This window comes from Agelaius tricolor, unplaced genomic scaffold (assembly GCF_023055355.1).
Source record: "Agelaius tricolor isolate 1412-34295 unplaced genomic scaffold, bAgeTri1.0.p SCAF_2, whole genome shotgun sequence".
Lineage (NCBI taxonomy): Eukaryota > Metazoa > Chordata > Aves > Passeriformes > Icteridae > Agelaius > Agelaius tricolor.
The window spans coordinates 27,652,929-27,680,744 of NW_027269262.1; the positions used below are offsets into that span (position 1 = coordinate 27,652,929).

The 27,816-nt window shown below is 37.6% G+C and overlaps 1 protein-coding gene across 4 annotated transcripts; it reads left to right on the top strand.

Annotated features, from left to right (window-relative positions):
- The first annotated feature begins 10 nt into the window (after positions 1 to 10).
- VSTM2A (V-set and transmembrane domain containing 2A) lies at positions 11 to 26,103 on the top strand. Of its 4 annotated transcripts, none has more exons than XM_071454895.1 (5): positions 11 to 534; positions 3,078 to 3,244; positions 4,160 to 4,210; positions 7,545 to 7,881; positions 13,821 to 16,498. In XM_071454895.1, exons 1-5 carry the CDS (start codon positions 456 to 458, stop codon positions 13,874 to 13,876), a joined length of 690 nt encoding a protein of 229 aa, XP_071310996.1. In that variant the 5' UTR covers positions 11 to 455; the 3' UTR covers positions 13,877 to 16,498. The 4 variants fall into 4 exon arrangements, with proteins under 4 accessions (XP_071310996.1, XP_071311002.1, XP_071310991.1 ...); XM_071454901.1 differs by lacking the exon at positions 13,821 to 16,498 and adding an exon at positions 23,575 to 23,773 and having other exon boundaries at positions 12 to 534; XM_071454890.1 differs by lacking the exon at positions 13,821 to 16,498 and adding an exon at positions 23,713 to 26,103 and having other exon boundaries at positions 16 to 534.
- The last annotated feature ends 1,713 nt before the right edge of the window (positions 26,104 to 27,816 follow it).

The window sequence follows — 27,816 nt, forward strand, 5'->3', positions numbered from 1 at the left end:
CCCCCTCCTTTTCTTTCCCCTACTCCTCTCTTCCCAAGCTGGATCAGTGTGTAGGGAGGGCAGTCATCACGCCATCCTGAGCAGCAAGAGCTGACGTTGGATGAAGCTGCCAGGTAGCTGAAAAAAGGCACAGAAGGCAGCTGATACCCACTTTTCAACGGTTTGTGTTTTTTTTAGTCTGTATCTGGACTTCAAGCAACACAGCGCCTGAGACAGCTCATCTGAACCACGCTGTATTGCAATACTCACTCTTCTCAAAGAAAAAGACTCCACTGAGCAGCAGAATGCTGCCAGTGTCGCAGCCAGGTCTACAATACAGAGCCTTTTTGTAACATTGCACATTTCTTTCTGTTCAGATATTTGAAATACATACATACACTTATATATCAGTTCTTTCTTTTCTGAGGACACCTTTGGCTTTTTTTTTTTCCCTGATGTGACTTCTTCATCTTGGAATGATGGGGATCTTTCTAGCTTATATTGGATTCATTTTCTTTTCAGTTATGTATATTCAACAAGGACTTTCTACCCAAGGTAAGATCATTTATTGTCAAATATGTATGTGTCTGGTTTTCTATGCTAAAACAGACTGAAAACAGGCTGGGGGGGGGGGGGGGGGTGGGGGGGGAAGGAAGAAAGGGGAAAAGAAGAAAAACAACGAAAATGTGTAAGAGATGAGAACACCAAGCATCAGGTTTACATTTAGTTTGTACAGACAAGATTGCCTGTAAATAGGAAAAGAAGTGAGAAGTTTCCCCAAAGTAGAAATAGAAAAGGCTTCCTTTACCCAAATGTAAAGAGGGACATAGCAGGCACCTTGCAGAAAAGTGAAGGGGTGCTGGGGAATGGGCATGCATATGTTTGAGTTGTGCATGTTGTTATAGAGGCATGTTTGCATACAATAAACACCTACCCGTGCATGCATATTTATTGCGTTCAGACCAAGTACCGGCTGGCTAAACCTACTGCTTCTCTTAAAATATTGCAGTCTCCTTCCGTGCTGCTTTCCCTTTCCTCTCTTATTATCCTGCAATCCTCAGAGCCAGACCTTCATTCTTATTCCGTGAATATGTTCATTTCTACCACTCTTACCCCCACCAAAAAAAAAAAAAAAAAAAAAAAAAAAAAAAAAGGAGAAAAAGACAAAATCGACTTCTTTGAATACCTCCCCCACCCCCGTCGCCTTCCTCCCTCCCTCCCTCCCTCCCTCTCCGCCGAAAGGCGCGCCTTGCATTCCAAGCAGCCCCGGCGCTGCAGGAGCCGGTTGTTCGGGACCCCGAGGCTGCGGCGCCGCCGTCAGCACCACGGACAGATCGCGCCCGCTGCCGCTGCCCCTGCCTGGTCCTGCTCCCCTCCTGCTGCCCCCTCCATCGCCCCTGCCCGCTGCCCCTGCCTGGTCCTGCTCCTGCTGCCCCCTCCATCGCCCCTTCCCGCTGCCCCTGCCTGCTCCCCTCCTGCTGCCCCCTTCACCGCCCCTGCCCGCTGCCCCTGCCTGGTCCTGCTCCTGCTGCCCCCTCTCACCGCCCCTGCCCGCTGCCCCTGCCTGGTCCTGTTCCTGCTGCCCCCTCCCACCGCCTGGTCCTGCTCCTGCTGCCTTCTCCCACCGCAGCTGCCCCCCTCCCGGTCCTGCCCGCTGCCCCGGCTGCCCTCCCCTGCCCGCAGCTCCCCATGGCTTCGCGCTTGGCGGTGCCACCGGGGGGATGCCGGCAGCTTCCACTCCGTGTCCCCACGCCACTCACACGTACTGACCAGGAGGGGAGAGAAGAAGCAAACGGGAAAGAAACCCCAAAACAAACTTACTAGCACCGAACACACAAAATGCACGGTCCTTCTGTCAGTTTAAGTCGGTGACTAGCAATGACTGGCTGGTGGGGGTGGGGGTCTGAAAAAGGGGCACCGTGGAATTTAAAGCTAGCAGCTTTGAAAGTATTTCTTTCCAGGACAGATGTAAGGGTAAAGAGAAGTAACACTGGTTACCAAAATATCCCACCAATTCCAGGTTGGCTAGGAAGACTGTATATAGAGAGGGGAAGAGGGGAGGAGACAATGAGCAATATTTCTTTTGCATCACATTTCCTTCAGATCATTATGTGCTCTAGTCAATCTGTAGCAATTCATAACAGAAAGCGACATTGCAGAGTCTTTCCAATTTTTCCTCTTCTTGAAACACCGCATTTATTTATTAGATTGTTTGTCTGCAGTCCCCCTCACTTGACTATCATGATTCATTACGTTGTACAATTTTAAAGTGAGTGATAGGAATGATGAGAAGGAAGTAAAGACTGAGACTTAAAGAATTACTGATGTCTTGGACAATGTCTATCAGCATTAGCTTTTATACCTAGCAGTGGTAAACTGAAATGGGCAGATCCTGTTGAAGGACTGAGATACAAATATGAAGGTTAGTTCTAGAAAGTGTCTGCTGGGACTGAGAAACAGAAGGTGAATTGACTTTTGGTCTGATTATGCAAGCAGAGGTTCTCAGAATCTGAGAGAACTAAGTCAGGTAAGGCCTTTAAAAAGGACATTTGAGGAGTGATTGTAACACTTACTCAGAAGAGTACCCAGAGGTGCCTGTGCCAACAGCTGCTTCAGCTAGCTGTGGAATGTTTAACAATTTACAGGTCTACAGCTCAGCCCTACAAAATACAATAAATCAGGCTGATTTTTTCCTCTCCTATAGTGGTCTTGTACAAAATCCCTCAGTGAGTCTGGTGAAATACTGCATTCTGCCCAAGGGTATTTGGATCTAATTATGTGAAACTTCACCAGCTCATGGGAGCAAGCAGGGGGATCTATAGCATTTCCCATGAGCAGAATTGAGAGTGTAAAGAGGGTGGATTTGTGCATAAGAGAGGAAAAACATACCCGGGTGTGAGAAAAACTGGGGGAGATAATGTGTGGCACACTCGAGAGATAAAAAATGAAAAGAGTGGGAATAAGAAAAGAAAACAGAGAATTTAAAAGGGGGGGAATGGAAGGAAACAATAAAAAAAAAAAAAAAAACCAAACCACAACACAAGAAGCAGAGCATAAATGATTAGAAGGTAGCAATATGTTATGCATTTGTTTTACAGCAAAATTCACAGAGTTTCCCCGAAATGTCACGGCCACTGAAGGGCAGAATGTGGAGATGTCTTGTGCTTTCCAAAGTGGCTCTACTTCAGTGTACCTTGAAATCCAGTGGTGGTTTCTGCGGGCAGCTGAGGACCAAGAGACTGGAGCTGAGGTGACAGGAACTCAGGTACTCATCCTTTGGCATGGGGTCTTAAAACCATCTGGAGAATGCTACAGAAAGGATGGGGAGGAAAGGGGAGAAGGAAAGAAGGGAAGAGCAGAGGGAAGGAGCAGAGAGAGGTACTGCATTTCCCTAGAGACTTAATTTTGACTATGAAATGACAGAGCAGGAACCTGCAGAGAAAAATGCCCACCTCAGGGGTTGGTGCCTTTAGTGTCTGTCACTTCCACGATGCAGCTAGGGCTGTTTACAAAACAATACAGGTTTTCCAAAGTCTGTTTCCTCACACCCCCTTCCTCCCTTATTATTATTATTATTATTATTGCTTTTCCCTATTTCATTTTCCCTTGGAAAGCAGCTGTTCAAAGAGTGCTCCTCGTGAGAATTTTATATTTCCCATGTGGCAAGATCCTACACGTGCCTTCCAATTTCCAGCTAGCGCAGTGGAGTTGGCAGCCCTAACTCCGTAAGCAGTTGCCACAGGAGGGCACACGCAGGAGCGGGAGGGGGAGGCAGGGGGGTACCAATGCCCCTAAAGAAGTTAAAACCCAAAATCAGTCAACAGCGTGATTTCATCCTTCTAAATGGGACAGGAAGGGACCATGTCAATTCATTATGCCATGCCGCTGCTATCTCCTCACCGGGGGCGACAAAAGACGCCCATGCGAAGCGGGAGGGCGGAGGGTCCGCGGGTCCGCGTCCCTCGGCCGCCCGTGCCGGCTTTCCCCGGCTGTCCCTGGCTGTTCCCGACTCTTCCCGGCTGTCCCCGGCTGTTCCCGCCTGTTCCCGCCTGTCCCCGCCTGTCCCCGGCGCGGCCCGCAGGTGGCAGGCGCGGCGCGCCGCTCCACGGGCTCCGCGGCGGGGCGGGAGCGGGAGCGGGTCGAGGGCCGGAGACCCACGGCGGCGCTCCTTTCCTTGCAGGTGGAGTTCCTGCCCGAGCGGGACCTGGACAACGACGGCACGAAGATCAGCGTAAGTGTCACCGCAGGGCTCGGGCAGTCCCCGCCGGCCGGGGGTCCCTTCCCCAATGAGGGCCTCCTCACTGGGGTGCTGTTCCTGCCCCGTATCTCCTCCTCATCCCACCGCAGACTGCGGGTGGCTGGCAGCCCGCAGCTCAAGGGTTGGACTCAATGATCTTAGAGGTTTTCTCCAACCTAAATAGTTGATTCTATAATTCTGTGACTACTTCCTTGACAGTCCTGGCAGGGTGTCAGGACAGCTTTTCCCCATGAAGCCCCCACACCATTGGACACGGAGGCATCGACCAGCATGGTTGAGGCAAAGTCCATTTGCAGACCCTGTTTGTACCTGTGAAAAATTCAGCCTGCACCAATCCTTGCATTTCTTCTCATTTACCCTGGGCAACTGCTGAGTCTTCCTTAGCAGACCAAAGTTGCTAAGGCTGAAATTTGTCCATGAAGCTGCACTTTCCTTTAGTGGAGTGTGCAACTGCTTAAATGGGTGTTTTCTCAGGTCCATACCTGCTGGCAAAAGGAGAGCTCAGAAAGGCTTTGGACAAAATCTCCCCATTGGGAGCAATCTCAACTCTTCACCACAGAGACTCAGTTTTACAAAAGAGAGATTCTGACACCAGTTACCAATCTGCTGCTTGGAGATTAAACCAGAATATTATCTCAACAGAATTATAAAGCAGCGTTGCTCTATTCCCCCTGCTGCTGTTCCCTGCAGGGAGAGGATGCCTTCCACAGCCGACTCATGTCCTGAGTCAGGCACAGCCAGAAGGCTGCTCCTGACCTCAGAATAGGTCAGGTCCTCCTCCCTCAGCATCCCAAGAAATGTGTGGTGGTGGGATAATGGTGTGGTGCTCACTGCAGTGGAAAGACACAGATACTAAGCAGATACTGCAGCATGAATATTCTCTTTGAGCCCAGAGGGGTTTTCCCTTTCTCTGGCATAATCGCTTTGGAAGTGTTTTTTAGCTGCAGACAAGGCTTTAAGTACCAGCAAAGCTTAAAACAGCAACAAATAAAGGGGAATAATTTCTGACAAATCCTTTACTCAGCTGTTTTTTGATGCCTGCAAATAACAAACCAGATAATTACATCAGGTCAAAGTACACCTAAGTATAGCTGAAGGGCATTTATAAATGAGGACTCAGGTTTGCTGTGTTCAATACAATACATATTCTAGCCGTGCAAACATTTTTTGTGATACTTCTCACCATTGACTAGAAATGATTTGTGTGGTGGAGCATATCTTCAGTTGCATTTGTAGACTATCTTACAAATGAGGCTCACATGTGGCCCTTGGATACTATTCTACTAGACATAGGGCTAGCAGATAATTCATTCCTTATCAATACCGGCTCATTTGAAATCCCTGAAGTAATCCATAAGAACTGAGACACAATATAGACTGTAAAGCTTGTCTCATCTTTGAAGTTACAAATCTCTTTCATTATGTATAATATTAATTCATGAGAAGGTATTTATGGTGCTCCTATAAGCTTGCATAAAACATTTATTTTATATTTGTAATAAAAACAGTCAAGATTAGTAGATGTCTAAATCTACTTTTTATCTACATTTTACAATGTAGCCTTTTTTTTAAAGGCATACACAGCTCATTAGTACTAATGTAAATTACCATAATGAAAACTAAAGTACATTGAATAAATATTTTTTAAAATTATAGATGTGGGCTGAAATACGCCATTTCTATCTGTTCTAAATGAGAAAGCAGCACTGAAAACTGAAAACATGCATATGTGTTGCCTGCAAGAATTTCTAAATTTCAAATGCAAAAGTCAAAAAAATTCTGTTTTCAACCAGGGCTATGCAGCACTGTTAATTTTCTGGGTCTTGCACAGGAACAAATGAAGTCACAATATGACCTACCAATACTCTTTCCATTCATATGAATCTTCTTTAATCCTTTTGCTGAATATGAATTGTTCAGTAGAGATATATATTGTTATTGAATTTGATTTAAATAACTATCCAGCACTTTCTGTGCAATTAATATTGCATACATTATGCCTGTACGTCTGTAATCTATACTTTCAACTCAGTTTGCCAAGTATAAATTCAGAGCTGGGTACAACACAACAGGCTATAAAGTCCATCCAGTACCTTAAAGCAATGACATATTCACGAGTATTGCTCTTCAATTTATCAAGAAGGCATAATAGGTGCCTTGCCAACACTGGTTACCACAGTAGGCCAAGCTGTCAGAAGCAATATATTGTACAGTTCCCAATAACACATGTCTAGCTTCTATCTAGTGGTTCTCTTTTTTTGGGATCTACCATGTATTCATCATCTTCATGTCTCCTTATTGGCTGTCAATGATACGACACAAAGCAACATTTGCATTCATGTTTATGAAACAGTGGAAGTAAACCAGGTTCAGAAGTTCTTCAAAGCTGAAGATTTATATCCCATGGAATACCTTTTAACTGGCTTCCTGTGGGGCAAAAGATATTAATTCAGATAGAGAATAACAGAAAATTAATTAAACATAAATTCTCTGAAGTGATGGGCATACAGAAAGGAATCTGTGTTAACTTTTCCCAATGCATCTTAATACCTGTCACACATTTCTGGATGTGTAATTTACTCATGTGTGTTTTAATTATCAGAAATAAAAATATGTTATGTTGCCCTCAGATATTAGAAGTATTTAAAAATAAATCAGGAGCCTTTTTTTAGCTGGCAACTTTTAACCTGTGCTTCTAATAAGTACACAGATAAACAAGACAAAAGAAACAACCTGACACAATATGTCTTGTTATCATTAACAGAAAAAAATACCAAAAATTTAGACACACTTGAAGGAAACAAACTGAATGTAAAATATAGTTTCAATATAGTGAAGAGTACAAGCTAATCTAATAAATAGTAATTTACATGGTTTAAATCTTCATCTTCAACAAAATTGTTAATGCACTAGTTTAGAAACTATTCAATGAAAATTCAATGAAGCCAACTAACTGGAAAGGTTTAACCAATTAACTACATGGATACTAGGTTTACATAAGAAAACTCATTAAGAATGTTCATGATCTTAAGCAATTAATTGGAATGAACATGGTAGTTTGGGGTTTTTTTCTGAGGCTAATTAAATTTCAGAGCAAACTATCTAAGCAGATTTGGAAAGAAGATGTCAGGCATCCTCACAGATACAATTAGCCATACTCATCCTTGATGTAACTTCCCTGCAGTAAGCACAATCACACCATTGAGTAAATTGGTGCTATGCACATAGAGTTTTTCCTAAGAAAGAACTCATGACAATGTTTTCTTTTCTTTTTTTTTTTTTTTTTTTTGTCCTGGAAAATTTGCAGACAGTGAAAGTACAAGGGAATGACATCTCCCACAAGCTGCAGATTTCAAAAGTGAGGAAAAAGGATGAAGGCTTGTATGAGTGCAGGGTGACCGATGCCAACTATGGAGACCTTCAGGAATACAAGGCCCAGGCGTTTCTCAAAGTCAATGCTAACAGCCACTCTCGGCGAATGCAAGCCTTTGAGGCATCCCCAATGTGGTTGCAAGACATGAAACCTCGTAAAAACATCTCAGCAGCTGTCCCAAGTAGCATCCACAATTCTGCCAATCAGCGTGTACATGCCACCTCCAGCCCCGAAGCAGCAGCCAAAATCCCCAAACAAAGTCCACAATCAGGTATGGTAAAGCATTTTGAGCTTTCATTTGATTGCTTACCAGCATGTAAAAGGAGGCTAAATCAACAAGGTAACCAGGAATTGTGACTAGGAAGAGTGTGGTGCTCATTTGTTCCTCCTTCTCTCTGCTTCTATTCTTCCTGTTATCTCTTTACTTCCTAAAATCTGAAGAATAAGTTTCTGAGCAGAAGAAGCAAAAAACCTTAAACTTCTATACGTGGATTTTATCTCTACCAGTTTTACCCACCTAAGGCTAGCTCTCAAATCAAAGCTTAGTTTTCCCTGTAGTGTGTGTGGAGAGACAGGGGTATGACAGTGAATGACCCATCTCATTTTAAGATGTCTGTGCATGATAAATTAAATAAAACACTCATCCAGATGTGTTTTTTCCTAAGTTATTTTACACCAGTCAACCTAATTTAGATCTTCAACATTTGTTAAAATTAATCTACTTTCACTGACAATCCTGTTTTCATAAGGAACTTGACTTCTAAATCTAAGCAGACCTTAGAGACACCAGATAGTTTCTCTGTTGTGTAGGCTTTAGAAAGACCATGGGTGTATCAGAGAGAGTGTGTTTGTCATCTTCAAGTGCTTGATCATTGGCTTTGAATCAAGGATTGAAATGGCAGTGCCTCCATTGTCTGTCATGTAGAAATTAACATTCTATACATTTTGTTGGGGGGATATTGTTCATGACTGCACACATAACCTATAATCAATATAAATTTTAATTTTCTACATTGATACCATAAAATTCACAGTGATGCAAAAGTACATGAATATACAGGAGGTGCAGTTCTATATGATGGCAATAGAGAAACAGACATGATAAAAAACTGAAATGTTGTAAATGATTAAATATCCTCTGGAAAACAAATTGTCCAAGTTTAAGGGTTTCTGAGTTACTTCCATTAAAACTGAGGGCCAATGTAAGGCACAAAATCACAGCATACCTTAAAATATGTAATAGAAGCTAATTAACTCTGATGCATCATTTTTCTTCTAGCATGTTGTTAAATCAAAAACTGTGAATACAACAAATTTCACAGCACACCTATTGTGAAATTACTTCAAAGTTACAGGCAAGAAAAGTTAGAAAGACTTTTTTATGAGGAAAATGCATTTCCTTACAGCTTGAAACAATATGATTATTCATATAAAAATTCTTATTGCTGTTAAAAAAGGTGATGCATATACTATCAATATTTTACCTCTGTATACACTTCATAAATTTTTTGTAAGTTACATTGAGTCTTCTTTCCCTGAAATGGAGCCACTTTCCTTTTTAAGCTCTTCCAAAAATATCTAGGCTCTTAGAAGAAAATAAATATTTCACTTGATTTAAAACCACCATTCTACCACGGCTTTCCTTTCAGATAAACGTATACACTTCTTATTTTCTATTGGACTCATACACTTCAAAGCAGCAGACTTTTCCATAAAGGGAAAACTCTACTTTCTATTCCATCTTATGTGAAATTAATTAAAATAGTCAGAGGTTTATTAAATATGTAGCAACAGACTATACTGCATTGTAGCTGAAGTGTGCACAAAACAGCTAATCCACTAAATAATTTTGGATATATAATTTACTTTATAGTATTACGTCCTTAGTCCAAGCAATGTCTTGACTGACTACTGGACATTTCTTATTTGAGATCTTATAGATTATTACATGGAAAGGTCTCTGTCAAAGATTAAAGATTTTTTTTTCTCTGAGGAAAAAAAAAATCTTTAATTTTTTACTTGAGCAAAGATTAATGCAGATCAAGTACAGACAATCCTAATCAAAAATATTTTAAAAATTTAACAGATAAAATATAATTTAGTTCATTAGTTCATTTTTTATGACAAAGCACAGACAAATGCTACATTCATCAGAGGTGTAGCTTATCTACTGAAGAAATAAAAGTGTACCAGGAATTACTCATATGCCTAATTTTGATTTAATGGTCACTTGCTACACAAGTTATTTGTGATAATTTTGACATCAGATTTTAAACATCAGTTAAACTGTTGTGAACCAAGATTTGCTTTCCTTTACTTGAGAATATCTTGGCCTGGCTCTTCCAGCTGTGGTGAGATTTGAATTTTCATTCCATATTACAGTTGTTCTACAGTAATAGAAATACCCAGAGGAGCACAAGGAAATTAGAAGTTTTATCTTTATCTAACTTAGAGGAGCAACTGCAGTTGAGGGAGGGGATATGTCAGTTGTGAGACCTCAAATAAAGCAGAAATGAGGTTTCATAGATGTTAATAGTCTATCTTTTTATAATACAGAATCAACACAACTTCCTCACCTTATCAGAGTCTTCTCCTCTTTGACATCATGCTAACCATATTTATGCATGCACAAGACTGCTGCGTGATTACATTATATGTAAGCAATGTATTCATCCAGCCTAGAACTTTGAAACACATTTGAATACAAATGTATCATAATTAAGTACATATTTGTACTTGAAAGAAGTACAGGTTGTGATTTTTGTTCGTGTTGAGTAAAACATTGACTTCAGCACTACTGCTTGAAGAGAAAAGTGCTACTAACTCTAGGTAACTATATCAAATATTCCCCAGTATAAAGAGTTGGTATGTAGTTATTGGCAAGCAATACATTTTACTGCCATGCTCACAGATTATTGTGCAATACATTTACAACAATGGGAAACATGACATTGTAGAATTATTGGGAATTCTGTATTCAGCTACTGCTGAAAAACTCAACTAATATATGAAAAATTGACTCTGATTATATGACTATTTTGTCCCTAAAAATTATTTTTAAAAGGTAACACTCTACTCGACTTCTTTTATCCTGAAATACACTGCAGAATTTTGTTTATTTCTTAACAATAGATATTTACTTTGTAGCTCTGTAAAAACATTTTACAGTCACTACCATTTTGAAACATCAGCACTTCCCAACTGAACAGTTATTTCTGCTGTTCTCTTACTCTGTTCAAAAGTAAGAATTTCAGTGATAACTGTCTGATATAGCCACAGCTGAAAAATTAAAGTGCTATGAGGACCATTAGGTATTTTGCACTGCTCTGAAAAATATTATGTGAGTGTAAAAAAAATAAACATTTATTACTGTAAGCATAATGGAGATTCAATACAGGAAGAAATAGCTAATGAGAACATCTCCCACAGAGTCTTCATATAATATACTAAGAAGCACTAAATAACTATCTCAAAGTCAAAAAAGTCGGGAAAGCAGAAGTTAAAGCCAACACAGCTTGACCCTTTCATTTCATAATTATGGGCTGCAGCAAATGAAGTAACCCATCACAGCTTAATAGGAATCTGAGTAATATGACAGAGTAATCTGCATACATCCAAAAAATGTCCTATGCAGGTGGAGTGATAGACATATTTTTTCCTGAATTATTCATGACAATCTATCTTAGTCCAAAGGTAAAATTACAGAGTTATAACAAAGCTTTGCAATTCTAAGGAATTAAATGGGGTCCAAGAGCTAAAATGAATTCAGGTGAAAGGAAGCTAAATAATCTCCAAGCTGCAGCAAATGTCATTGTTTCATGGACACAAATCTAAACTAACTCTGCTGTCTGCATTCAAATCACTCAACATTTATAGCAACAAAACCAGCTGAAGAATTTTTTGTGCTGAGAATGAGTATATCCCCCAAGCTCTTCCTGTTCTGCCAATGCTCTGTTAAAGCACTCAAAGCCATTAGTTGCTTTTCAGACTCAAGAAGATCAGTCTCAGAGAATTACAAATGAAGAAGTGACAATTAGGTCAATTTTCTGCCTGCTTATATACAGACTCTGCACATTTCTAGCAACTTCTTGTTCTTTCATGAAGTAACAAATTCATCTATTAAGCTATCTACATGCCAAAACTTCCTGTGATGATGGCAGAGTTCCAATGAATTACTTGAAAAGTAACTCAAAGGAGAAGGTAGTACTTACCTAGGCAGAATGACCTGGATTCTTGGCATCTTAAATCACACTGAGAAGCTTATCATCAGGCATGAATGCAAAAAGAAAGAGGATAATTTTTTTTTCTTCACTCTGTTCATCCTGATAAACTGAGGACATTGTTTCCTGTCTCCCATTTTTATCTAGAGAATCTAGGAAACGTTTGTCATCAACCTGTTTTAAGCACTAATTCTATGTCCAGTTTGGAATCTTTTAGGATATAAACCAGTTTCCATTTTGGGGTTTTTTTATTCTTTTTAACTTATGTTCCATCTCCTTTCAAAGCAGAAGGAACAAAATGTCTGCTCTAGCCTCCACCAATGTGGCAGCCACCATTACTGCTTTCGTCCCTAAAAGAATCTTTGGTTTTCATAGTTACTGTTTTAGAAACTGAGTACCCATAAGTCTGGGAGGCACCAGCCATTACTGTGATTGTGGCACAGCAAAATGTCATGTCTCAGTTTTCTTTGGACTTCATGAAAGCAAAAACCCAATACAGTTTTGTCCTTCTTGTTCTGAACCTTATTCAGCTGTTCTCAGAAATGCTTGCAAAAACATTATTCCAATTTACACCTGTATGCACTGCAACCTCTCTTTGTACTTGAAATATATACTTTGATTCCCTCTTCATGAAAAGATGGTGCTCTACTTCTTTTAGCTTCTCAAAATAATGGAATCAATTGAAACCATGTTAGTTGATGTAGCCCTAATAACTAGTTAGCTCTTGACCTTGAAACTGTAAACATCTTTTGAGAAGTGCTAATGTGCTCTGAATGAATTAATTGACAAAGCAACACCTTTAGAGCAGCTAACCCTTCACCCTTTGTTTTTTTTAAGGCCAGAATTTCCAATGCAAAATCAACTCAATAATGCTTTATGTTTCTTTTAAAAACCTCACATCTTAATTTCTTGTATGTGTACTTACTGATGGAACAAAATGCATACAAGTACCTAAAATCCCGTTCCTAGTGCTTAGTTCACCTAGACCCAGAAACTAACTCTTCTTGGTGTATCTGCAGTTCTAACTCCTGTCACAAGCACAAAATTATCAGCTTTTTGTAGCCATCCCTCATTGCCTTTGCCAATCACTGATACTATACCACTGTAAATTTCTATTCATTTCTATCCCTCTTATAAAAACACAGCTTTGGGAATTAAGAAGAGAGAGCAATCACCAGCCAGTACTTGTTCCTTTCCCTTGTTTTACAAGTTTGAGCAGTTGTGCAATCCCACATGCCCATACCAGACTGAGTACTTGGGTATGCTTCATTACAAACATATTCTTTCTGAAATCAGAGATATTATTTTCAACCTTAGTTATGCCTATGTTTAAACACTAATAATGAATCACAAGAGAAAATAATGGTTTTCTGAAATATCTTGAGACAATATTTGGGATTTGTTGTTAAATACATGACAACATCACTGTAACTCATATTTCTGTAAAAATGATGGTATTTGGATACTTCATTAGTTATTTTTTTCTTATGAAGCTGTTAATGAAGTGAGAACAGACACAGTTGAAACTAAATGTACAAAGTCTAAGAAAATAATTTTGCCCTTTACCCATCTACATTGTAGTTAATATAATGAATATTTACTGAGATCTTTCCTATTCTTTTAGTAACATTACCAGTGTGTTTCACTGTCTGTTATTGCTACATATCCACCTAATCATATCTCTTCCTTTCTTTTAGCTGCTTAAAATAAACCTTTCAGATTAACCTCATGTTTAGAACAAAATTCACATACAAAGATCTGTTAAGAGACCACTCAAGAGGTCCCAGAGTAGCAGAATCACAGTAGTTCTGTTCTACATGCCTGATAAACTTTCTTTGGTAAATACTACTAGAAATATTGCAGGTGGGCACACATTCAGTAAACAAAGAGAACAAAATAAAGGAAGAAGAGGGGAAAAAAGGGTGGGAGAGAAGCTGTGTTGATTTGTTTGTCAGCTCACTCAAATTGCTTTTCATTGCTTCACAATCAGACAGATTGCACTGGGTCATCAGAGATTGCAGCATATGTGACAGGGCCTGCTCTTGAAATAACTGATGGGATTTCCTTGCTTCAGAACACAACCCATTTGTTACATGACAGATATACAGCAAAGCAGAGGATATTTTCATTTTTTTCCGATGAGAAGCAGGAAGTTTCCCTCCTATGGTGCCCTACTTCATTATGAAAATTCCTTGCATCACATAAAATGGAAAAGAATGGGTGCAATTATCTGCTGGCTGGAATGGATACAACTCTGCTGAAGTCTAAAGGATGTCATTCATCTAAAATAGCAAAAAATTTGGCTAAAGGATGAGGATGAAGATGAATTCTCCTCTACTCATAATGTGAGAGTGAATTACAAGAAGAATTGAAGCTTTGTTCTCCTTGTACCACCTGATAAAGTTTAGGACAGTAAAGGTTTCTGGGAACTGAATGAAGGGAAGAAAAACACCTGAAAACTGCTCTTTTCAGCTCATAGATTCAGGGGGAGAGGGCATTCTTGATGGTGGGTTTTGTTTCTTCAGTTTTTTCTGTGTGCTTTTTCTTCACCTTTGATCAACTTTTTTCTAGTGTTTCTCTTTGAAACCTTGGCCATTGACTAGCTAGAAAGTTCCTAGTGTTTCTCTTTGAAACCTTGGCCATAGACTAGCTAGAAAGCTCAACAATATCAGTATCTTCTTATTCTCTAGAGAGAGATTTTGTATTTTATTCAATCATTTAAAAGCTTCAAAGATATTCCAGAGATTGTTACTATATTTATGCTAGAGTTGTAATCAATTCTTCTTTGTTGATGATAAAGCTGGATGGTATTTGAAGAGAAGCTAATGATCTTGCTGCCTTCCTTGAGAAGATACTCCAAACTCCAATTTACTCTATCATAAGGAAGTTGCCACTGTACTTTTTTGGCAGTGCAAATTGTTATCTTGTCTGTGTGTGGGTGTTCTAGTCAGATCCATCTCACTGAAGTTTGATCCCCCACCTACTCACGACTGCTACTATCTTGGAAAAAAGCTGCCTAATTTTCTGTGAATAAAAATGTGAAAGTTATTTGCACAGCCCCATTTACAGTGCTTCAAACATTCAATCTGTGTGTTCATCAACCAACAAAAATAAAAAGAAAAAAATCTGGATGCTACTTCTGCTGACATTCCTATTTTTACTGCTGTTATTACCTTATCTGCTGTTTCCTGTGACACTGACTGAGGATTTTGGCCACCAAATCACAGCCACGGGGCAATAAGGATTATAAAAATGACTTCAACAAGGCTACAGAAGACGGTGTATCCATCTCCAGTTCATTCTGTGCCACTGAAACAAAAAGTTGAAAAGACAAGATATTTTGTCAAGGAGCAGCAATAAATCAATCATGAAGCCAAGAACTAGCAGTAGGTCTCACAGGGAGCTATACATTCAGAGGGTGCACGGCCCTTTAGTAGAATTATAATGTTAGATAATATGACTACATAGGTTTGTGCCTGTCTGAAGTGCTGACAAAATAACAGGTCAATTACTTATTTTGTACTTTTCTGAATTATTACCACACATTCAATATTTACCATTCAGTGACCATCTTTTTGAATATTGATTAATGATATTTCATGGTTATGATTGATCCCACATCTCAGATGTATTTGGCCAAATACTTTGAGCTTCATTCTCACAGTCCATGATTTTCAAACTAGTGTATTGTGGTTGTAGGGGTGATTTTAAAATAATTTTATTTTGCTCTTTTTTTTTTTCTTTTTTTTTTTTTTTTTTTCTATTTGCAAAACAGAAATACCAAGGGTGAAGGCTTTGGACTGTGAACACTGATTTAGCTCTAGCAGTTTAAAATGTTGCCAAAGTATTTGTCTTGCTCCAATCAGCAGTTATTGCCCCAAATCTGGATGATAGGAGGAAATAGGTGTCCACTGCTCAGCTTTTCTAGTTCACAGTGTCAAGCCTCTATATTGCCTTAAACGCATCAATGACAGCTGATAAACTAAAACAGGGTTCTTAAACTGAGATAGGTGAAAAGATGGCATGAGGTTTGCTAGTATCATTTTTACTATTGGGGATTTAATTTCCATAAGAGGGGGAGGCAGAGAGATGGAGGCACTATCATCTTAAACTGCTCCAGCTAAAGCCATTAAAAACTTGTGAGTCATAGCTCTTAGACAGAGGCACCTTCTGTTAGTCATTGTTCTAATCTCTGTAATAACTGCATTATTCATCAGGCAAACAAAGGATCAGAGGAATGGTCCCTGCCCCTAAACACTTGCTATCTAGGAATCAGACAGAGGAAAACACACTCATCCAGTGGAAACATAGCTGAATTAAATGAATATAATTCCTATATAAATGATATAAACAGAAGGAGACCGGGTTGACCGTATGTAAAACATAAGCCTAAGCATTAGGTATGAAAAACGAGAAAAGGGGAACTGCATGTCACATATTAAAATATTGACAAAAAATCAGAATTTCTGATTATGTCTGTATTATAATACCTTCTTTGCATATGTTTTTCATGGCAGTGCTCTTGAAGATGATAGTGTAATATTAAGTATCACCCACTTAAAGTTTCTTTCCAATAGATGAGAAAATTAATGAGATACAAAAAGCAAAGGGGCAGAAGGACAAGTGCAATTCTCTTTTTCTTCAAATAAAAGTCCTGTTGTAACTTTATGGTATCTTTTAAGAATGGCTCCATTTACTGTTTAATTAAATGTGGTGTATATCAAATATACACAAATTTATATACACAAAAATGCTGAGCAGTGTGTGTTGGAGGCATGTTTAGCTGTCACAGCACAAGCTGGCTACTAAAAAATTGAGTCAATTCAAGCATTTTTGTTAACAGCCTAAATTCCACCTTCATTCAGTAGAGGGCATAACGATATGAAAGTATAGTAATGCTATAAAAGTATGAGGATGAGTTACCACAGAACAGTCAGAAAAAACTGCATTTGCTTTAGAATCAGCCATTTTGTACAGATAAATACAAATGCACTAGTTTATATATTTTCTGTCACACTTAAGAAAAGGTCTAAGATATTTTTTATCCATGGCTTTGAGAGATAGGATGAAAGAGAAGAATGAGAGGGAAAAGTGCCTGGTGCTGATAAGAGCAGTCAGAAAAACTACTGCCAGTTGTTCTGAAACAATAACAATTATCAATTGCATTTGGTTAGGCTTGCAACCCTCCCCTTCAGCTTTGAACTAGTGCAATAGGCATTGTTTCCTGGACTGCTTCTCACACAAGTTTTATTTACATAGCTAACACTGATATTTCACAGACTATATGCAAACATCTCTTTCAGCAACGCTTTTCCCAAAAAGTACTCTTTGACTGAAATAGAAACAGCTGAAGTCAAAGCTTTACTTACACATGTGAAAAGGTTTTAAAACTTTGCAGGTCCAAACACCAGCTAAAGAAAGGAAGAGTAATAGGATGTCTGCTAAAAATGGCTGATGTTTGGACATTTGTGACTGTAGGCAGAATGTCATTCTCCTGAGAAAGTCAGGGAAGGTGGAGAAATTGGCTAAGTCAAGTACACTATCCATTTAATCTTTCTGAAAAGCTGTGTTCAAACTCAACAGTCACTTTTGGCTATTTTCATCAGAAAAGTACAAACATCTATAAATGTTGATGAACTGCTCATTTTAATTATATGTTTAAGGATCTTACATCTCCCACCTGTCTGTACAAGGCAAAAGGATGACAGGGTTGAATAATTTTGGTGACCTCATTTTCATCTTTGAGAAAGACATTAGAGATTCTCTTAGCTTCTTCATAGTGAATGATGGCCCAATTAGGAAGCCTGGGTCTACTCATGAGGCTTAAAAATGAGATAGGAACAAGAGCACTTTTTTAGGAATTAAACAGGGAATGATGACACTCAGATATGTTCTAGTAGAAAGACAAAAATGACAAGAATTAAAAATTTCTCTAGGTAGGAGTTAATGTCAGGAATGATGTAGAAAGTAATCTGAATGTAAAATTCCAGTTTATTTCACACCAGTAAACCCTTAATTCTACTTCTGTCCATCTTGGCTTTGCAAAAATGAAGAAGTCTTTCAAAGTCCCACTCCTCTTTCCTTCTCCTTTCATACTGCTATCTGTTGTCCTTTTATAGTTTTGCTATGGCTTGTTCTGGACCGCTGCCTGAAGCCAAGTATAATTTTTTCTACATGCCACCATATTTGAAGTCTCCTCTAGTTTTTTTCTCTTCCAAGTATTTCCATCTCTAGTTTGCATAGAATATGACCTGAGGTGTAGCTGGCAGCAAGGTAAAGGCTGTGATGTGCCTTAGCCCACAAAGGTCTCCAGAAGTTATTGTGGCACAGATTTCTGGAAGAACTCTCTCCTCTGTTTAGGGCTGGAAAGTTGTAACTTCTTTCTGCCTCATTACAAGACTGAGCAGCTCTGGGTGCCTTATCTAGTAAAAGCTAAGGATTAAGCATCCATCTAGAATCCCATTTCTCTTTCTCATCTTCTCTTCTGGGCATCACTAACAGAAAAGGAATAGATATCAGATAAACAGAGCTACATGCTGAATGCAAAGTCTAAGTAGACTTTGGGGAAATTCAATATGTAACCTGTTCTAAATTTCTTCTGGTGTGTGAGACAAATTCATTTGCCCTCTGCAGTATGTGATGAGCAAATCACATTATTTTAAGCTGATTACTGTAAAACCAATGGAGAAAGATAAAGTAAAAGTGTAAAAAAAAGGGGTCTCCATTGAATATGAATGATACTTACTGCTCATCTTCATTCAGTCATTCAGTTCCCCAAAATTAAACACAGATGACTGAGCCCTAAAACACAGTTGAGAAGTCATTCCCCCAAAGAAGGAAAGGGGATTTTACATTTGTGGATTAGAAAATTTCTTCCTGAGTTTGGGTATATTTATCCCATCACTATAGAGGAGATATACACAATCGTGAGTTATGCAATTCAGAGGAATAAGAATGGTAGCAATTGGTAGGCCAGAGGAGAAGTATCTATTTATTGAAAACCTGTGTGAGACATATTCAAATAAAACTTCAAATAAAATCAGTCATACTTGGTTTTACCTGTCTTTATGGAAATAAAACTGTACATATCCTCCAAGTAATCTTATGGTTCATTTATGTCCCCAGTAAAATTAGGCAGGTATCACATGAACTTTTACTTACTTTTCCTGGAAATAATACAAAGTTATGATTTTGTCTGGGTTCAACTGGGTTCAATTTCAAATCTAACAGTAAAAAGCAAAGCTAAATGTTGCAAAACCAGGCATTTAAAGATGGAAAACCTCAGCACAAATTCCTGAAAAATTAAGCTTCCAAGGTTTCAACAGCTCTGTAATTTCAGATATCAGTAGAACAACAAAATTACCTCCTACCCAGCACAGTCCAAATATATGTCTCTGAAATATATGTGTTGATATTTTGGCCTAATGTAATCTTTACAGAGAATCTGGGATGAACTTTTGTGTGACTGGCTATATTTCTCCTGTACTGGTCAGCACAAAGCCAGGACTCTACTAAGGCATTACTGTTAGTAATGTTGTGATCAGTGGGTTACTACTTAAAGGAAACTCTAGGATACCCTAACTAAACCTATATGTTTAGTAAAGTACTAAAGAAATGCTGTTGAATTTTCAGATTCCTTCTGTTATTTGTAGGAGAATACACTGTCCATTGTACACACAACTGTAAGGAGACAATTTTCAGAGGCTCTGACAGCTATTGAGGCTCAGTATTCTGGATGCTATTACATCCCAGAGAAATCCTAAACCTTACAAAGCACAAGGAATGCCAAACTTGCTAAACTTCAATTCTGGCAGATGCAAACTGTTTGAGACCCAGGGTGGTTTACTGTGTAGGGTATTCTTACAAATAGAAAATGCTAAAATTGTAGTTCCTGAGGCAGCTGCTTTGTTCACAATTCAGTGTTTCATCCAGTTGCGAAAATAAATGGGCAAAATTATTCAACCAACCCTGCTTGCATCCCCAAATCCCAAGTATCATACACAAATTTTGTCTGATCAATATCTTAGTGAAGGCAAGGGATCATGCCTGTTTGCATTCAGGCATGGAATGAGTAACTACATTTTTGATAGACAGCTGCATTTTGCTAAGAATTTATAACTTCTGGTGGCTTTTTTTATAATTAGATGCTCTAAAATTCATTTCATTAGCACAGCAAAATTGATGCTTAGCTCTGGGGTTCATACACCATGAGCCTTGAAATACAAGCAAGCATTTGTGACAGAAACTTTTTTCTATTTTAAACACTAGGGTCATAATCATTTATCACTATTTTTTTTCTTTGTGTTCTTAAAATTTAAGTCAATAATAAATTCGAATAAAACACATTTTCAAACACTTTAATGTCATGAACTGATCTTTCATGCTGTTGCACAAAAACTCATCATCACATGCCTTTGGCAGTACAATATTTGTTTACAGGAGAAAGCTAAGTATTTTGGGGACATTTGCCCTTTTGGATATATGTTAGGAGCAGGAAATAAAAGACAACTAATGGGGATTTACATATCACAAGAAGAATTTAACTGGATCCCCATGGCTGACAGGTGAAACTGTGAAAGTGGTGAGAATGTCTGACCCACACATCAAGTGGAGTTTAACTAATAATGTAGAAATAATACACACATACATTACATGACAGTTCTTCTGAGTGAATGTCTTTGAGGATTACATAATTGCAGTTCAGCTTTACCCAGTGTTGTTGACCTACAATAAAATTTCTTTTAGCTCTCATTATGTTAATTAGAAAATAATGCTAGAAACGGTGGGATAATGAGTAATCAGTTTATCAAATCCACAGTCAGATAGACAGCTTTTAACTTACATTAACATGCTCACAGTTCAGGTGATACTATTCAAGTCCTAGTCAGAATGGTAGACTAAAAACACACCTGCATGGAAGCCTGAATTTGGATACAGTGCAGTTGAGCCTCTGATTTAAGCATGCTATGAACTCCAGATTCTAAGTCAAAATGGAAATTTATGAATAATTTTTGTCACTTTTTTTTTCAAGATGAAAAACAAAATAATAAAATATGGGCAAAAATGGCAGAACAGGAAGAGGAAAAAAAGTATGCAAAAGCTGCTTTCAGTTTTGCTATGTTCTTGTTCTACCTTTGCAGCTTTGACTCTTGCAAAATCTAAGCAAATACTTAGGTTCATAAAAAAAAAATACAATTCTTCTTCTCTGGAAAAGAAAAATGAAAACTGAGTATTTTTCTTAAATTTTATTTCATAAAGCATCACTGAAAAGGTGAGAGCACACTCAATAGCCACATATGTCACTGTATATTTCAGGTCAATTTTGTGTGGGCTGATGTATGACCAAAAATTCATCTGTTTGGATTAAACAGCATTTTAGAAACTATTAAATCAGATTAAGATCTAATAACCAGTTCCCAAAACCTTGCAGAAGATGCTGTCTGTTACGGTTTTTTTCCAATAATCCTAATAGCCCCTTTTCACATAGAAACTGAATTTTTTTAGTTGTTATTTCCCCTATTTTTTTCCAATATGTTTAGAACTGGTTTAGCTTGCACCTACTGCATGTACTCTAGTCTAAATCCCCTGCAAAACAAACTTGCTGTTTAGAGAAGAAAATGGATGCAGAACATGTGAAATTAATTGGAGGGATGTCATGATTTATTCAGAAACTGAACTTTTTAAATAAAAAGTTTATGTGTATGCATTATATATTACCCCCTAATTTGGGGTTCCACACATTGTTTTATTGAAAAAAGAAAAATGAAAACAAAAATCAGAGAATATTTGTTCTGCAGATATGGTGCTGCTTTTCTCACTGTGACATATTTTAAGTTAAACTTATTTTATGTTATACTTTTTCTTTTCTGCACAGATTTAAAATTCTCAAATTGTAACATCATTAATTGTTATAAAAACTCTTTTAAAATACATTCATGAGATTCTTCCAAGTTCCATTATATGTATTTTGTGCAGACAAAATGTATCTCAAAAGACCACTTTAGAGTTGTATTAAGACATATTTCCTTAGTTCAATTAAAAAAAATTGAATAAAACAAGTAAAAATAATTCAATACATCAGGAAATGATCTAACACTAACAAAGATTCTAACTCAGTTTTGCTAACCTTGTTAGGGAAAGAAAAGCCTTCATAAAGATCTGTCAACTGCCAGCTTTTGCAGAGAGATTGAACAAAGTCATGTTGCAGTAAAACCAAAACCAGAAATTGAACTCTTGGGTTCAGGATCATTAATATTATCTGTGTGAGGACAACACACAGCAAAAAGTTGCAGCAAAATTGCTTGTGCATCTGCCTGTTTGTAATATAGAACAAGTGTCCTGGGAAGCACAGCAAACTACGGCAGTGTACTACGAGTAAGGTTATCGGACGGGCAAGAGAACAGTAGGGCTTCCCAATCACATCTTGTTTCAGTAGAAACTAAGCTTAAAGCTCCCTTGGACTTCTCTTGGGAAAATGTTATTAATGTCTTTGAGACAAATTTTCATTTAAAAGTTAATATTTATTTAGCAATTCAGTTCACACATGTATAATTAAAATATCACTATTTTGTGATATTCTTGTGTATATGACAGAGGATTAGGGGTGTTTTATGGAAACAGCTATATATGTAACATCTCACACCACATATTTAGCAAAGCAAGCAGTGTTTATCTAAAATCTGTGATTTAGTTTAATCCCCATTTCAAAAAGGAAAAAATTACTAAAGACAGGAACAGAAAGACTTCTTGCTTCACTTATAGTTAGCAGATACATAGAACAGTGTTACATCTGAAAACTTAAAAAAAAAGCGAGCACTTGTCTGGATTTCTTTTTGCTTTCATTGTGTATATTCTTTATGATAAGATAAATGTACTTTTGGGGGCTGCAATGAAATCCACAATTTAGTTTAATATTAAGTTCTTTACAAAAATATCTTATACATGATTAATAGATTAAAGAAAACCCCAACAGTGTATTACAAGTCCATCATTCATTATGGATTGCTTATAACACCATTGTTACCCTGCTATAGGACTGATGCCTGTAACCATCAATAATATTTATCCTTTTCAAATACATGACACAGATATAAAATCTATTAATCATGCATCAAACTGTTATAAGCTGAACTTCTACTTACAGTGCTACCAAATTACATTTATAGTTTTGACCTCAAGTAATTAGTTTCAAATTCTGAATGTAATTCCAAATGATACAGGGAGTTATCAAGCACTGAGACTTGGCATGTAAGACAACTAAATACTCATGCCCTCGGTGTGTGAACATTTCAGTTTAATCAGTCTAGCCCAATTGGTTTCATTCTGCGAGCACGCTAAAGTCGTGGGTTTAGAAATAATTATACAGACCATTGTTTTCATAGCTTTTTAAAAAGAAAACAAAGTCTGGGATAATATAATTTCTCAAAAAATATATAGTCCAAACCTTTTGGCAGTCTGTTTCCCCCTTGTAAATAGCACAGTTATTTGCCTGTATCTCCCCCGGTTATAAGAAAACACTCTTTAGCCACTGGATAACTTCTTGTTAGCAGTCAATGATGTGATGCTGGAAATGATTTTGTAAAGAACCCTCTGAAGTGGAAGGTGTTTGGTTTTGTTCCTCTTGGTTTGTGGTTTCATTGGGTAATATTGTTTAAAAAGACAAGGAAAAAAAAAGAAGCAAATCAAAACAAACAAACAAAAACCTCCCTGGGACTGAAATACTTTGTATGTGTTGTTGTTTGCAGTGCATGCCAAGACATTCATGGGCACCAGAGCCAACCTGGCGAGCTAATTAAATAAATAAATGTATATGTTTAAAACAGCCTTATAAGGAGCATTGGAAATCTGCAAGATGAGCGAATATCTTATAACTTCTTCCGCAGGTGCGAGGATAGCTACAAGCCATGGACTTTCTGTCCTGCTTCTTGTTTGTGGCTTTGTGAAGGGTGCTTTGCTTTAATCTAAAAGTGCTGACTTTTTCCAATATCACTTTCTCTTCTTAAAGCAAAGAGCAAATCGCCTGTAAAATCCACGGAGCGGACAGCAAAGTTGACCCTAACCTCCAACCACCACTCTGCACCCAATGTACTCTAAATCTCTACACAAGGAGCACCTTCTTCAGGAAGTACAAACAAAATTACTAAATAAATAAAATAAAATAAAATAAATATTATAAAAAAGAAGAGGATACCACATGTTTTCTTGATATATCTTATTTTCTTTGGCTTATCACTGATATTTTATTTGAAGAGAACTGGTGTGATGTAATCAAACGTTTTGTAACAGCAAGACCTAGTTTCCTTTTCTTTTGGCAAGGAGAAGCCTCATCCTTAACTTCTCAGGGGTTGGCCTGCGAGTCCTCAGTTTTACAGAATTTACCATGGATGACATTTGGTTTCCTACGCTGAAAGAACCGTTCCAGCCTGGAAGCAAAAAGAGGCCAAATAATGAAACAAACTAGAGTGATTGAACATAAAAAGAATACAAACAAACTTTATCAAAAAGTCTTTTTTTTTCTTTTCTTTTTTTTTTTTTTTTTTGCATGAGGAATAGGAATATTCTACTAAGCAGCTCAGCAGACTAGGGGATGTTGTTTCTGAAAAACATATAAGGATAGTTTTCTTTTAAGATTTTTTTCTTTTTGCTTTCCAATATATTATTCTTTTCACCCTTTGAGGTTTTTTTCCTGTCTTTCTGTTTGTTTCTTGTTCAGTGATGGCAAGTACCAACTTAGGCCAACCCCTGATGACTATGTGGAGGTTTATATATATACATCCCTTTTTTTGTGTGTGCGTGTGCGTTCTATATTTCAGTGTGTTTTCTCTAATTTTGCAACTCCTGTATATGCAAAACCAACCTAAATTCTGTAAATTGCTTACAGTCTGTGTGATATAACTTCAGAGTAGACATACTTTGGTCCTCATGCAAGCCAGTTTTTAATATTATCTATATGTCGTGCCACCAAGAAACATCTTTATTTCCTCTTTTGACAAAACACCACTTTTTAGTTTTTAATTCAGTAATGTGTGGATTTTGTAATGCATATCTTCACTTTGACTGGTTTGACCCCCTTCAGCCCTCTGTTTACTCTGTAAATGCACATTAAAATTTGTTATGGTCTCTAGAAAATGAATTCTTTTAGTTTGTATGTTGTGTTGGAGTTCAGATGCTGAAAGCTCTTTGAACTTGTGACGTTTATAGAAGATGAAGTGATTCAATCACTAGAGACTGTAAAATGCAGGTTTGCAGTCAAATACTGCACATAAAGGAAGGTTAGAAACAGAAAACAGACAAACAAACTAGAACATGTCTTTAAGGAAGTTCTTTTGGTAAAGAGTTTTAGAAAGCGAATTTCTTACACTGATAAAATATATTTGCATCACAGCTCCTTCTACATGGCCAAAGAAGTGTCTTTCTTTGCTTTTTCTGAAAGTGGATTGTCATTACTCATTGATATTCTTAATTAAAATACTTTTTGTCTGTGAACTGAATGTGAGAATTTTGCTGTTGAATGATGTAATATGTGTTACATGAATTACATTCATTAATGCAGGAAGCAAAAATTGCTACCATTTGCAGCTGCAATCAGGAAGGTTTTTTGCTTTTTCCCGTCTTTCCACTGATGCTGAAAAATTCACACCCTTTCATTTATCAGCACAGACAATCACATACACCACATGCTTATTATGATCTATTTATAGCAGCATTAAGTAGCTGCAGTGTGGTCAGCTGTGTGATTTCTCCTCACTTTGTAAGTACTGCAGAAGAAATTTTAAAAGTATGTTTATAATCTCACCAGTCTGTGGTCTACAGGCCTAACATTTTATTTCAAAATGCTCGTAAGTCTGATGTCTTCCCCCATTACTTTCAAAGGATAAAGAACAAATAAAGGCATAGAATCAACATTTTGTTAACCCAATGCTTCAGAACAGGATAACATATTTGTGCAGATCTAATTTTCCATAAATTCTGCAGTATAAGCTTGACTGGGAGTAGTCAGTCTTCAGTTTTAGACAAGTCTTAGCAGTAATAAAGAGAGCAGAAGTTCGGCATAATACAAAAAAAAAATCAGGTGTAACCATCAGTAGAAATAAAATTTCTTTTATTTCAACATAAAATTTATGATCCACTTAGAATGTTGTATATTGAGAAAGTTTTTCTCCATAGTTATAACAGTTTATTAGGCTACTGACAAAGAAATTAAAAACTGCCCCCATTAAAATGTACCAAATCAAAGTCAATATTGTGGATCAGAGAGGAAACAAGGAGGAAAGTCAAGGGTTGGAGCTTTTTAAAGTCTCGCTTTCTGAACACACCTGTGGAACCAAACTTTGAGGGTTCTGGAGAAAAATCTCCATTTTCTTTCTGAAATGGATATCTATGACTGGATTATGTGAGAATCTCTTGCTTGGAGCTTGGAAACTTCAGTTTCCATTGGTCTTAACTGGAACCAAATGCTTAATGTCACATTACTGTATTGCTTACTGTATCCATATATCTTGTATGAATATTCCATGTATGCACATAGAGACTACCCATCATGGCATATGGAATTTGACAGCACAGTTTAACCTCACATTGCTTAAGTTGTTACTATGTAAAACTGATACTGTGTTTTGCTTTATGCTGTTAGCTGCTTGGATATAAATCACCATGTACTAGGAATTCAAATTAAAGAACGAGCTGAAATTAAAAGCAGAATTCTAGATCACTTGGATTAGTGTGATGCAAGCCCAAAGACAATGCCATGTTGGGATCTGCTATTGTACAACTGTGTCAGCAAAAAAAAAATGGACAAAAGAAATCTGTAGGACTTTTGAAAAGCCTTTACGATTTCCATGAGATGCTAATAGTACGCAGAAATTGTCCTCCTTTCCCTCTTGAAACAACATACCCAAATTCTTTAGATTAGGCTGATTGAGCCCTTCTGATTGCAGATCTAGAGCACAGCTTTAGTTTCAGCCAATCTGTGTGGATGCAGCAGCAACAGGAACAGTTATTACATTTTTATCTTTTAAACTGTGTCTTAACAGCTATTCTTCAAATTAAGAATCCACCTGGATTTTCTCAAAATGGAAGTTAAGATACAGTAGACACCCTTGTTTCTAAGAATTCTGTTTTGAATAATATTTGGCATAGGAATGATACTACTACCATTTTCTGCCAGGTGCAGTTCTTGTTTAGACTTAACACAAATAGATTTTTAAAAAGGAGCTTCATTAAATCCTGAAAAGCTCCTTGTTGAGTGGGGTATCTAGAAAGGGAATTTGCATCTAGCATTCGTAACATCTCTCAACCCAATGTCCTTATCCCTTTTACAAAATGAGCCCAGTTTTGAGGTGGTCTTTTACATGACTCATGCTTCTCAATTTGTGTCCCCAAAGCCTCGTTGCATATGGTGACATTCTTCAGGTCTTTCCAACAGGTTTTGCTTTTTATAGAAGAATAAACATGGGTGAGTATGAAACACTTTTGTATTCAAGGTATATGCCACCTACACTCACACACTTTGTGATCTGATGTGTCATCAGGCTGAAAGAAACATGTTCCAGCCCCATGAGGTGTCAGTGACAGCCTTTGTATTACATGGGAAAAGGATCCATGGCATTTTGGTACTGCTACCAGGGATTAGTACTGCAACAGAGCCTGTCTCAAAAATTCTCCTTTCCAATGGTTACTAAATATTCTTTTAAGCTCTGGAACCTCATGCATAGAAGTTGCTGCATAAAATATTTGAATGTCTCTTTCTTAATTGTATTTGGTAAACTTTGCAAAGAAATTTGTGGAGCATGAGAAGGCTCAGACCATAGATTTAAAAAATCTTGGCAGACTAATTTAAGATTGAAATTACTCAGAACTTCTATTAAGAAAGGTACTAGAAAATTTGAAAGGTAAACACAGAATCTATCAAAAGTAATTGTTATTTCTTTTTCATTCTCAATATTAAATATTTACATTTCAGCACTACCTGAAGGCAAAGATCAGAA

Coding starts and splice junctions, on each gene's coding strand:
- VSTM2A (XM_071454884.1), top strand. CDS start 456: ATGATGGGGATCTTTCTAGCTTATATTGGATTCATTTTCTTTTCAGTT. Junction 535..3,077: donor ACAAGGACTTTCTACCCAAG/GTAAGATCATTT, acceptor TTTGTTTTACAG/CAAAATTCACAGAGTTTCCC. Junction 4,211..7,544: donor ACGACGGCACGAAGATCAGC/GTAAGTGTCACC, acceptor GAAAATTTGCAG/ACAGTGAAAGTACAAGGGAA.